This window comes from Mytilus californianus, unplaced genomic scaffold (assembly GCF_021869535.1).
Source record: "Mytilus californianus isolate M0D057914Y unplaced genomic scaffold, xbMytCali1.0.p SCAF_19, whole genome shotgun sequence".
Lineage (NCBI taxonomy): Eukaryota > Metazoa > Mollusca > Bivalvia > Mytilida > Mytilidae > Mytilus > Mytilus californianus.
The window spans coordinates 4,784,941-4,798,431 of record NW_026262667.1 but is presented as its reverse complement, the minus strand read 5'-3'; the positions used below and the strand labels follow the sequence as shown (position 1 = coordinate 4,798,431).

General features: G+C 32.7%; 1 protein-coding gene across 1 annotated transcript; it reads left to right on the top strand.

Moving 5' to 3' along the window:
- Window positions 1–7,642: 7,642 nt before the first annotated feature.
- On the top strand, window positions 7,643–13,239 carry LOC127727106 (growth arrest and DNA damage-inducible protein GADD45 alpha-like). The gene is made up of 6 exons (XM_052234521.1): window positions 7,643–7,792; window positions 8,664–8,768; window positions 10,226–10,349; window positions 11,231–11,323; window positions 11,728–11,878; window positions 12,688–13,239. Exons 1-5 carry the CDS (start codon window positions 7,749–7,751, stop codon window positions 11,833–11,835), a joined length of 474 nt encoding a protein of 157 aa, XP_052090481.1. The 5' UTR covers window positions 7,643–7,748; the 3' UTR covers window positions 11,836–11,878; window positions 12,688–13,239.
- Window positions 13,240–13,491: the final 252 nt, after the last annotated feature.

Sequence of the window (13,491 nt, the reverse complement as noted above, 5' to 3'; positions counted from 1 at the left end):
TATGATTGTCTGTAAACCACTCTATTAATATTGAACTTTCAGCCTCTAAAGTTTTGACATCATACAAATGTTTGCTACCATATGAAAGAGTATTATCATAAGCATAATTATAATGATTACTTTTTGAAATAAAACCAAAAATGTCATTGATAAATTTTAACACACTTTTTACTGTTACTAAGGTTACCTCTAATAAGTTCCAAAGCTTCAGTTGATAAATGGTACTGTTTTAGTTTTAATAAAAGAAGATCATGTGGCAAACAGTCGACTGCTATAGACAAATCCATCAGTATGGCTGCAATGTATTCATTCTCATCTAATGATTTTTGCCAGTCATCTATAAATCTGAGAAGTATGTCTTGACAACTATGTCCGGCTTTAAAAGCAGACAGAAAGACATCAAAACGAGTTGTTAAAAACTCCACTAACTGAACATCAATCGCCCTCTCAAAGAACTTGGATACAGCAGGCAAACACTTACCGGTCTGTAGTTTCCCTTGCACAGTGTGCTGTTCTTTTTGTACACTTGCACTACTTGAGCTTTTTTTCAAATCATCTGGGAAGACAGTAGTTTCAAAAGTCATGGGTTTTCAATATTTTAGGTGATATTTCGTCAATACCTGAGGACTTTTTTACACTAAGTTTATTTATCTGTTTTTCAACAAGAGCCTCCGAAATTTGTTTAAAAATTAGCTCATCATTGATGCAAGGTTTCGACATTTTTTTATTTTTATTAATACTTGGATATTGCTCATTGATTTCAATAGAGTTTTTACCAATATCCTTCGCTACATTTGTGAAAAAAATCATTGAAAACTTTACATATATCTTAATAGGCGAAAAGATTGTAATTTTCTCGTAAAATTAAGTCATTTTGAAAATGACTTCCTTTATTTGTAAGGAATGGTTTTATAGTTGGCCAAAAATATTTGCTTTTCGGTCCGCCAACACATCTCTCTATAAAATATTTTCTTATAGATCTCTCATAAATTATTTTTTTATAGATCTCTTTATAAATATAGAGTCTCTTTTAATTTTAGTTACGTGATTTCTCTGAGTGCGATAATGCTCCCATGAATTTGAGTCTCGCTGTCTTTTAAATTTATTGTGTAACATTCTTTTTTATACTGCTTTTCTTACTTTAATGTTCATAAATGGACAACCAGCAATATTCGCTTAAAATGTTGCACACTTCTATCTATCAATAAATTTGTTTTCTGACCGAAATAGAAATAAATGCAAAATGGTCATAGAAGACAGACGTCTGTATTGACATAGTTTGTTTGAGGTGTCTAATACCTTTAGCCAAATCATTATCAATAACTACAAACAGTATGATTTCACCTGCTTTATTTGATAGACGGTTTATTCGCCTCTATCAAACACATCCAATTCACGTATCTTTGATGAGATTTTATATAAGTACAATAAGTAATATTGTTTTTATTAAATTAATTAAACGTCTTTATTGATAATGTATAAATAACTGTCATTAGAAACAATTTTGAGATTTTGAAAGAATTCATCTTCAAATGCATAAATGTAATTATTATTAACAAAACGAAAAACAGATATTCACATGGTAATATCCATGACAAAATTTATGATGTACTGGTCGACATTTCCTTTCCTATTGTTAATTTTCCTTTCTTTAATATTGATGTTTTGTTTCCGTCTTATGGAGTGTATATTTGTCAGTTAGTTCGATATGTTCGTGTTAGTAGTGTAGTCTCGGATTTCCACGAACAGGAATAGATATCTTAAATTAGTCAAGCCTTCAAATAGATTGTATAACAAATATAGAAATTAATTGTGGAAGTATCATCCCACGTGCAGGAATTTGAGGAGAAATGGTATTTTGCTTTTTATCGTCATATTGTTTATAAGTTTACACGTTTAGGAATCTGCCTCATTGGCTTGATATACGTATTGATAAATGAAATGATTATATACTTTTGAAAAATTGTCATAGTTTTGTTAATACGTAAACTGCTGAAAAGGGTGAATATTTTTGTCAGACAGGAGGCAAATAAATTAGGGATCCGACAAGGTTCTATGTGTACAGTACAACATATTGTATTGTTTTAATCAAATATGTGAAATATTATTCAATTGAACCGGATTTTAACGTACTAGCATACATGATAAAACATCTGCAGGGAGAAATATCATCCAAAGCGGTAACTCGAATAATTCAGTCGTTATATTCCGCTGATCTACGATTACTTCATTCCTCGCAAGTAGGAGGAGGAGGGACTGAATTATTCGGGTTACCGAAGCGGATATTTTATTCGGACTTAATAAGTCTTTTTCAATTATTCATAAATGCTGCGCACGTGGTGGAGACACAGAAAAAACTATTAAAGTCACTATACGTACTCCTTGCTATCCTTTGGAACAGAGTTTAATCTCGTTTATTGGATATTATGTCACAAACCATACATATACTTCTTGGAAATACATTGCTGCAAGTTAAAAATATGTACAACTGTCCTCCAAACTAATTTAAAAGTTTCTTCACACCAAATTAAACACTGTTTCTACTAAGCTTTTTGTTTCTATAATGTATACATTGTCAAATTGAACATTTCTAACTACATAACCAATATCAAGATGCCAGTCCTTAAGAGGACCCTCCTTAATGTTGTTTTAGTTTAATTATCAAATGTTGGAGGAACATGAACACACTCTTCAAGGAAATGTCGTTGATGAGTTTTTGTCTACAATTTAAAGTAAGATAACACATGAGTCTATATTTACTTTGCAACTAATTGTAGCCTTGTATACACCTGCCTTTTTTCACACCTGCCTTTTTCATTTACCGTTATAAAAATTCGAGATGTAACCTAAGACAGAAATAGCTTCATATGTATTTTTTATGAATGTATATATATATATATATTGAAAATACACTTACTCTTTGAAAACACAAAAAAGAAAACATGAAAATGATGTAACGGTTAAATATACAGTATATAGCCATTGATAAACAAAAGTATCATGTAAATTTATAAGAACATCTGAAAATACATGTACTATGTCTATATTTTGCATTGGGTCTCTTGAAAGGACAGATAAATCTAAGACAGTTTTGATAGTTCACTTTTTTTATGATTGGGTCATGTAGCCTCATGTGCATTTATGCATCTTAATTTTCATTGGTTTTGACTCTGAGCATTCATTTTTCCGGCTAATCAGCGACATGGACGTCACACATACACATGAATTAAATTTAAAAACACACAAGACTAACAAAGGCTTAAGGTTCCTGACTTGGGACTGGAGCAAAAATGCTGCGGGGTTAAACATATTTTGTGAGATCTCAACCATCCCCCTATACCTTTAGTCAATGTGAAATAAACAAATACACAGCAAAACGCACTGTAAAAACTCAGTTTAAAAGATGTCTGAGTCCGATGTTAGAATAAGTAACAGAAGAAACTAAGCAAAATGACAATGATAAACATAAATTGATAAAGGACTACTAGCAGTTACTGACATGTCAGCTCCAGACTTCAGTTAAACTGATTGAAAGATTTTGTCTTCATCATACGAAAATCAACCACAATCCCTCCCATTAGCGGGTTAGTATCATGCCATCATAAATTATACGAGAAAAACATAACACCTATCATGCAAACAACTGGTTTTAAAATAAATGTGTTTATTTAAGGAAACATCACCATCTAAAAACGAATAATTAACAATAGGATCTCATTTATCGTTAATTTGATACTAAGCTTCCCGATAGAGATCATATTCGCTAGCCAAGGATTACGATCCAGTCCCCTCCTCTTGGGACTGGATCGTAGTCCTTGGCTAGCGAAGATGGATAGAGATATAGATATCAAGACACAGGAAAGGGCAGTGTTCATTGTTAGTATAAGCTTTATTTAAAGTAAGTTCAACAGGATAAATATCTTTATTGTACATATTGAGGTCCTCATTATTGAGAGCCAAATATCCCCCAAATATCTAACAGTCTTATTAATTTTTTGTATCAGGTGTAGTTTCGATGGGTCTTTGATAATTTTAGACATAAATAGTGATTCCTTGCAATACAGAAACAGGTCTGCAATAAGCGGCGAACAGTCAGTCCCCATTGGAATTTTGATACCTTGGCGATATACGGAATCTCCATAGCAAACAAAAATGATATTTAGTAAAAATTCAAGTGCAGTTATCATATCAAAGCAGGTCAAATAGGCATATTTAGGTTTACAACTGAGCCACACGGTGCTTACAACTGCGTCACACGGGTAAAAGAAATAATGCTATTAATTCATTTAGTCGGTCAATAATAAACAAACAGCAGTCATCTAGTAGAACAAACATTTTTGCACAATACGTGAGATATAAGGTAGGTCTGCAGCCAAATAGATCGATATCCAAACACGTTATTTCCAAATGCTTACACGAAGAAGAAAAAAGTAAAAGGAGAATGTTTATATTAAGCAAATAATAAAAATATAAAGGTTAAAACCCAATCTATTAAATATAAATATATAGTTACATGTTTATTCCAACAGAACATTCATTCATAACATATTATAATTCCAAAGAACAATTTCAACTGTTCCATTATATATGTGTGCATACAACAATATCGTCACATTGTCACAACAATGAGTTAAATAAGGAAGTCTTTGGTACCAGAATAGCTTATTGAATGTACTGGTATCATGCTTCTGGTTGATGAATTTTGATAAACCACACGTTATTTCCCGCCATATTTATTCGTAACATTGCACTCGGAATTTTCCATTAAATCAACAGAGATTCGACCACTTTACCCCCGTTGACTTTAATATTTTACACTGTCAGTAGTTAAATGTTCGGTAAACCTAGTATTTTAAAAAGTTTGAAAAATTAACACTTAAGTGGATAAACATCATAATCAACGGAGTGGTTTGGTAGAATCTCTCTCTCCCATTGTTTTTTGGGTTGATAGTGTTGAGCAGGCAATGTTCCATGCGGACAGATGGAGTTACTTGTCTATCATTCGGACTTTTCTTATTTGCTGGATTAGAAGGAATGAAAATTGAACTTGACCTTCATTTAGTCACAGGAAACAACATATCTAAATTTGAAAAGAATTTCGTCAAAGGGTTTTCAAGTTAATGAACGGACACTGTTTGGCAGCCACCCGCCCGCCCGCCGTACATCCCCAAATCAATAACCGTTTTTTCTTTCGAAAATCCGATACGATTTCTACTGTTTTCACCACCATGCACGAACCTGAACTTATGAGATTTTGATATACTCTGAATACTACTGGAAACAAGTTTGCATCGTAGTTTCAACGATAAATTGTTTCCTAATTTCACCACGACATCGTTAAGTTCGACACTGCAACTTATTCTACAATATGAATGAAAATGACATAGAATCACATTTTCAAATAAAAAAACAAAAACTTTTAAAAGATAATTCGCTGATAACAAGTTTTAACAATAAGTAATATCTACATTGGGATCAATATTATGCACATCTAGGTGTTGACAGACCTTTGTCAGACAACAACATATTCCCTGTTTATTCTCTTTATGACTTTTCTCACTTTGAAATATTTTTCATTTCATAAAATATCTTTTTCGCCGAATATGTCAAGGAAACAATTGTAATTAATATTATTTAGTACCTCTAAATATTTCTCTATATTCAGTCCAATCTTGACTAAACTCGACTAGACTCTTGGACTGAACTGGACTGGACTGGACTGAACTAGACTGGACTGTTGACGGGACTGGACTGGACTGGACTCGACTCGACTCGACTCGAATGGACTGGACTGGACTGGACTGGACTGGATTAGACTGGACTGTGGACTTGACTGGACTGGACTGGAAGACTTGACTAGAAAGCTTTAACTTTTTCTAAATATATCTTCTTTATATTTTTTAACTGTATCAATATTACATAAGTATTTAGTTTGGTTTATATTTTAAATGCCATGCACAATGAAAAACAAACATCTTTGATTTGACTTAACTGTTAGAAGTTCAGTGTTGTTTTGGAAGCAATTTAATCTGTCATGAGGACCAAGATGTGTATTGTATACTATCAAAAATCATTATGTTATCAATAGAATAAAACTCAGTTTCATAATTATATATCCAAGTTTACAAATAACAAAGTACACTGTGTAAAACTTCTGAATAACATTTGAACATCATATATTGCCCTAGGTCCTCAGCGTTTAGTATTTTGGTTTACAAGTATTCAAGACTTGTTTTTTTAGCATCGATGATAAGAAAGATATTTTCCAAAGCGCATATGATGCTTTAAATTAGCTACAGTATCTTGTGAATTTGAAGTGTCTTAGATGCCAATTCTTTGGAAGTTATCAGGGTACTATCCGACAAAATACTATTTGTCTCAGATGTACATAAGGTGAAATATACGATGAAGAATACATGTACAGCCAATAATTATACAATAAATTCATCATCTATCTGCTAAATCTAATAAACTGAAAACACAGCCATTTCATCTTATTAAATTGATCTATAATCTCTAAACGTGGATTATATGTTTCGGCCTTTGGTTTTTTGTGCAGCACCGTCACACAAACTGTATACTAATACTTCTAGAGTAAATGCTGCATAGTGTACAAAGGGAGATAACCTCCGTTCTGTTTTGATTTTAAATGTAATGCTCTCGCTGTCTTAATTGAACAATTACACAAATGCATTGCTCTCCTGATTTATTATTGTACAAAAATGATAGAATTACTAACAAGCTAAAGGAGCGTTAACTGTTCATATAAAATCATGTCGTCTTGCTTTTTCCTATCGGGGAAGTCCGATTAGAATGGCATACAGCAGTAATGTCATAAACCAGCACAACAGATAAAACCGATAAAAAATTTTAAAACACTGTCAAATTATTATAGTTTTTAATTTTTCTAATAAAAGATGAAAGGAATAACGTTTAATGATAGGATAGAATAAGACCTAGGTCAAGATTAGAATGTTGCTTGAAAAAAATATATGTAAATATGACCAAGTTTAAGTAAGACTGCAAAAATCACAAAAATCCTTGCAAAAATCAGAGCTATGTAAACACAGTTCATGATTCATTTAATCACGGTACACAAATCCCCTCCCCCAAAAAGACCCAACCTACAACCAAATAGTGGTAGGAAAGCGTTACAGAAAGTCAGTGATTGTATATTTGTAAAAGACCTGCAGACAATAATCAAACCTGCATTAATTGTTTATTTTCATGTTCATGTTTAGATTTTAAACTAATAAAATTCTTATTCTTATTATTCTTATTCTGTTCAGTGGAGGGTTGGTGTTCCATAAGATATTAATTGCCGCAAGCATACAAATTTGACTACTTTTAAATAAATATGCGTACGCGTGTATTACCTTTTGAAATAATTTATATATCGGTCATTTAAGTAAATGATCTACATTAATTTTCGTGTTCGTGCTGAGATAAATCATTTCTATTCAAAGCAGAATATTTGAAATCTTGACAAATATGATGCTTTGATTATTGATTTACTAAAAAAAACAGTGCCAGAACCGAGAAACATCTGCCGTCGGTTTGTAACCACGGAAGCAGTACTATAAATAGCTAGCCAATCAAAGCATGGGAATTCAACGGGAAATACCTTTAACTCCGCCCAATACGGAACAAAGAGCAACAAACAAAGATTCAATACACATTTTACACTTTGTTTTGCGCAACGGATCTAAACAACAGAAACCTTGGATTTTTTGCGTCTTTTCCTCATTATGACATTGCCTGAAGCGACAAATATGACCGGAGATTGCAAAGCGTAAGTTTTTCTGTATATAATATTTTTGGCAACAGTTAAATCATGTGTGTTTAAAATTGCGCAATCATATCGTAGTATGTATCATTGTATGTAGAAGACTCAGTGCACTTTAATCGAGAAAGCGCAAAATTTATTTTTGTCATGCATTTAATGTGCCCAAATATAAAGCCCTTGCCGGAAGCAGTTACAATTATATGTTAAAAAACAGTAAAACTTTAATGCATGTGCAAGTTAAAAGGGGGGACGATCTGTCAACTTGTCATAACATACGTTGCATTAAAGCGATGCATCTGGATGCTGGCATCATCCTGGACGGATTGGTACTCTCTTGTAATATTATCGGTAAATTTCATTTTTTGTTATTAAATTAATGACGTCTTTGTTCATGTAGCCACGTTTTTGCTGACCCCGCCAGGTCACGTTGCGTAGGCATGCCTTTAAGTAACAAGTAACATTTACATCTCCAGACGGCTAGACAGAATGTAATATTTGCACGTTTGATGATTAATATATGTATATAGTTTTAATTGATTTCCTTTCATTTTTATATTGCATGGACTGCATTTTCAAATGTAAATTCCATTAGCTGTTTATCGGAAATTGACATGAATATTTATATCCATATTTGAATATTTAAACCTTGATCGATGACGTCAAAATACACATCATGGCTCAATGTCCTACGCACTAGTGAAATTATTTTCTTTGATTAACTCGATACTATTGATTGATATCTACGCCATCACTTTATTCAAAATTGCGAAAACAGTAAATATATAAAATAGTTATGAGGACATATTTTCAGCATTAACAAATATATTGCTTAGTAGAAACGCAATCGTCTTATATTGTAATATTTCTGGTTTAATAGGAAATCCATGAATATTGGTGAAGCTATCAAAGAAACTTTAATTAAGGCCAAGAGTGAGGACAGAATTACATCTGGAATTTATTCATCTGTCAAGATTCTACAAATGTAAGTTGAATATCACTTGGTATTGTTTTAATGACGGGTGGTTGGTACTTGTTGCATCACTTGCTGAAAATTGTAGACAAGCGAACCACGAAAAATAATTGTATGGAAAATGAAGAAGAAGAAAACGTTTTGGGCATGCATATCTCAGATCTTTAGTCACTGAATGATAAATTTGTCATACTGGTCATCTGCTGACTGATTTCATGCTGATTAATTCATTGAGGTTTGTGACTAATAAGACTGCTAAGTCATTCATGGATTACGGCCAAATTGACTACACAATTGTTATGGAACGAAACACGCATATAGTAGCTTAATTGTTTTTGCATGAATATTGTTGAAAATTGTATATTGAAGCTATATTTGTTGGTGTTAAATGCACAATGATGTGAAGCTAAACACGACACAAAGACTTAAAATAAAACCGATCTTCTCAATCATTGTTTTAAGACTCGTACTTTATTAAGGTCTGACAAGGGCTTGCTTCCAACATATAATGAGTTACTTTCACTTCAGTGACCCTAACTGGCATGTTTATAAAACAATTCTAAATGGCTTTACACGGTGTGACAGATTAATAACATATGTCAGGAGACTCCCAAAAAGACAAGTATACCATGCTATGTTTATGTTCCAATTATGTTCCAATTTTAAAGACAAAGTCTGTTTTAAGCAGTATATTATGTCAGATAAGCAATGGAAAAGCGGTATTATACAAAGGGCTTTGAATTGAACAAGGGGTATATAGCTAAAAGATATATTAAGTCCATTTGTATTGTCTGATTTGTCCTCTTCCTTATTAACATACATGAAATATTTGCTACTGGACGCTCAGGAAACAACACGCAATTAATGTATATTACATACTGTTAATGATCCTATTTGTTATTGTATATTGGTCAGATGATTTTACACATATATATTTATAGACATATATAGAAACAGCTGGGGATATTTACATAAAAACATCATGGTATTACGCTTGGTCGTATGTATGTATGTTTATGTTATAGGGTACATTTGAAATTCATGCAAATTGGTTTAAGCAGAACATTCTTTTGGAACTGAAATCTTCATTTCTTTAATATTTGGGTTGTGAATTGTGATAGGCTAGCTGATTCATAGGAAATTCGGCTTTCAATTAATAACACAGGCAAGACATTGCAAGTGCATATATATTTGATAAAACTGCAGGAGCTAACATACCGAAATGGCAAAATGGGGACATTTGTAGGTTAGAAAATCTAGGAAACATTTGAAGAACAATATCAATATTTAAACCACTGCCGAGTACATCATTAGAAAATAAATCTTCAAGGAGAGAAACATCGAGATTCTAATATGAAGTACTGAGGGGCATATATAAATATGAAAATATATCCCTATCAGTCATGACAAACGTGTAAAATAACTCCTGAAATATTAATTTTAAAAACAGTGCTCTTTTTTTTTTCCAGAAGTCCAGAGATGGTGATGCTATGTCTGATCATGGATGCACATCCTTCCGAGGACGTGTCAATTCACATACAACACACATTGATAGAAGCATACTGTCTCGAACAGGACATTCATTTCTTAAAGGTGAGGAGGCCTGTCTGTTTTCAAGGGCTCTTAGTTTTGGTCTTGGGGCATATTTAGTAGGTTGACCGTTTTCGAGCATACACTATCACAGCTGTGTGTCATCATACGACTGACCGGCGACATTATAACGTATGAATATTAAATCCTTCCGAGGACGTGTCAATTCACATACAACACACATTGATAGAAGCATACTGTCTGAACAGGACATTCAATTCTTAAAGGTGAGGAGGCCTGTCTGTTTTCAAGGGCTCTTAGTTCTAGTCTTGAATATGTAGGTAGACCGTATTCGAGCATGCACTATCACAGCCGTGTGTCATCCCTTTCTTGTGTAAATATATGAATGTATGAATATTAAATGTATTAAAACTTTAATGCCTTTACGACATGTATCCAATGCCCAACAAAGGCTATAGAAGAAAGGGAACCTTTACAAACCAAAGAGAGTACCAATGATGTGCAATACAATATCAGTATAAATGCATAGTATGGAACTTGTTAATATATTCTAATTAAAGAAGCAATCGAAAGTTTGTCTTCGACGTTTGAAGTTTCACCCTTGTCGTTATATTTCAAAAATATTCACCTGAATTTTAAAATCATTTATCAAGCTATAAATGTATTAAACAGAAGCAGGAGTTGTACATACTGGAAATTTATAATTCTGTTTTTATAAACAATGTATGACTATTTTATCAAATGAACAAATTATTTATACTATTCATGTATTTTCTTTCAAAGTGGTAAATATAAATGTAATAGAGAAATTATATAATGTTTTTAGAACTAAATTGCGGACAATGTCCATATAAGTACCACACCTTTACAATCGTTTCTATTTTCAGATCATTGTTTTAAGCTTATGTTTATTGTATTTCTAGGTGTCAAATTTAGACAAAATTGGAGAGGTGTTGGAACTCCCTGCTGGTGAATTCAGGAATTCTAAAGTTGATTACAGCTGTGTTGTTGTCCAGGTAGGTTAATTCTTCTTTACATAATTGTTATTTTTTTATTATTGATCATGAACTTAAGTCTTTAATGTAATTCCAAATCTTATATGTTATGCAAGATATCAGGTTATATGACAAATATATGTAGCTCTATATCTATACTGGGAACAAAATATATGTTCCTGATCTATATGAACATTTAATATTTCATTTCAATGTAAAAAAATGTTTTGTTATGTTACAAATCATAGTGTATTGTTTTGTGTGTATATATGTCATGCTGCCCATCAAAGACCCTTAATTGGAACAATAAATATTCTTATTCTTATATTGTAGAACAAAATAATTGGTCGAAGCGCGTGAATTCTCAAACTAAGGCATTTTCAAATTTTATTTGGTGTTTATATATTTTATTTTATTTTTTGCAGCACTCAAAATTTCAGAGCAACTTCGATGACATCATTGGAGAATTCTGTGACAAATCTTTATTGGCAGACGACATGTTCGCGAGACCTGTCATAGATCTACCAGTATGAAAATCCATGTTTCCAAATGTTGTTTTCATCAGCCTGATTTCAGGTATGTTTAATTTCTTGTCTGTAAGAATTTATTATCAGATGTTTGGTTTCATCGTCAATTATTTTCTAAAATGTGTGCTTCTGTCAACGCTTTTACACTCCCAATAAAATTTTAAAATGAAGCATTCAATTCTTAAATGAAAATTTAGACAGAAGACTCACTGGAACTTGATTGTTCGTACATTAATAATTCCAGATTTTGTTTTAAATGGATAGATTTTATTATGCCCCCGCCGTAGCGGAGGGGGCATTAAGTTTTACCCTTGTCCGTCTGTACGGAGGGGGCATTACGTTTTACCCTTGTCCGTCCGTACGTCCCAAAGTTGGTTTCCGTTCTCTTTCTTTAGTTTGCCTCAACCGAATGTTATGAAACTTATACAAAATGCTTATTACCACAAAACACAGATCAATTTTGAATTTTGGTGGCGTTACTTTAACCGTTCTAGAGTTATGCCCTTTTACAAATGGAAAAATTGCTGAATTTTTCGTTTCCGTTCTCTAACTTTAGTTAGCCTCAACCAAATGTTATGAAACTTATACACAATGCTTATTACCACAAAATACAGATCAAGTTTATTTTTCGTTTCTGTTCTCTAACTTAAGTTTGCCTCAACCAAATGTTATGAAACTTTTACACAATACTTATTACCTCAAAACTCAGATCAAGCACAAATTTGGGTAGCGTCACTTTTACCGTTCTTCAGTTATGTCCCTTTATAACTTTATATGATATGCAAAGGGGGGGGGGGGGCAACATCTGTGTCCAATGGACACATTCCCCATTTATTAAAATATGTTTTATCCTTTCAGGTTAAGATAAATAGTGTATACCTGCTGTGAAATGATTGTCAAATCAGTTCAACACCAATTCCGTCCTGATCAGCCGAGTATCGACACATTTTGAAAAATAGTTGTGGCCCCACGTTAACCATCACCACGATAAACCAATCAGAAGACAGCTTACTGACAGTAAGGACTTAAGTGTTGAAAGAGAAAGAGTTCAGATTGATAAAAATAAAATCTTAAAAAAAAAAGGAAATGCTTTCTCAATTGGTTAAGATAGATACTTACGGACGACTTAAGAATAAATATCTTTCTAGTTATATTGAGAGGACAAAGTGAAAGGGGAAATCACGAAAAGGAATTGAACTTGCTAATTGACGGAAAAAATGTCTTGTGATTAAGAAAAATGATAAAAATGGTTTAAACAAGACACAGAAATTAAAATTTAGACTTATGAATCTCACTAAAAATCAGATGAACTCATGTGCGTCGAAAGGTAACGAGTTCCATTCCTATATGTGACACCTATTTGTAATTTATTACTGTAACAAGTGAAATTCACCATTATTAATAAGACGGGTGCCACTAGTACAGCAGTACCTGCTTACCCTTCTCTCTCGATCGATCGATCGATCGATAGATCGAGATGTGTAAATGATAAGGAGATGTGGTATGATTGCCAATGAGACAAATTTGATGTCTACCCGGTAGACGGACAACGATATACCATAAAACGTCCCTTCGATGACGGGTGTATACAAAAGAACAATTGTACCAAATAAAGCCAGAAATAAATTTGATAACCATTTACTTGAAATTTTACCAAAGCTG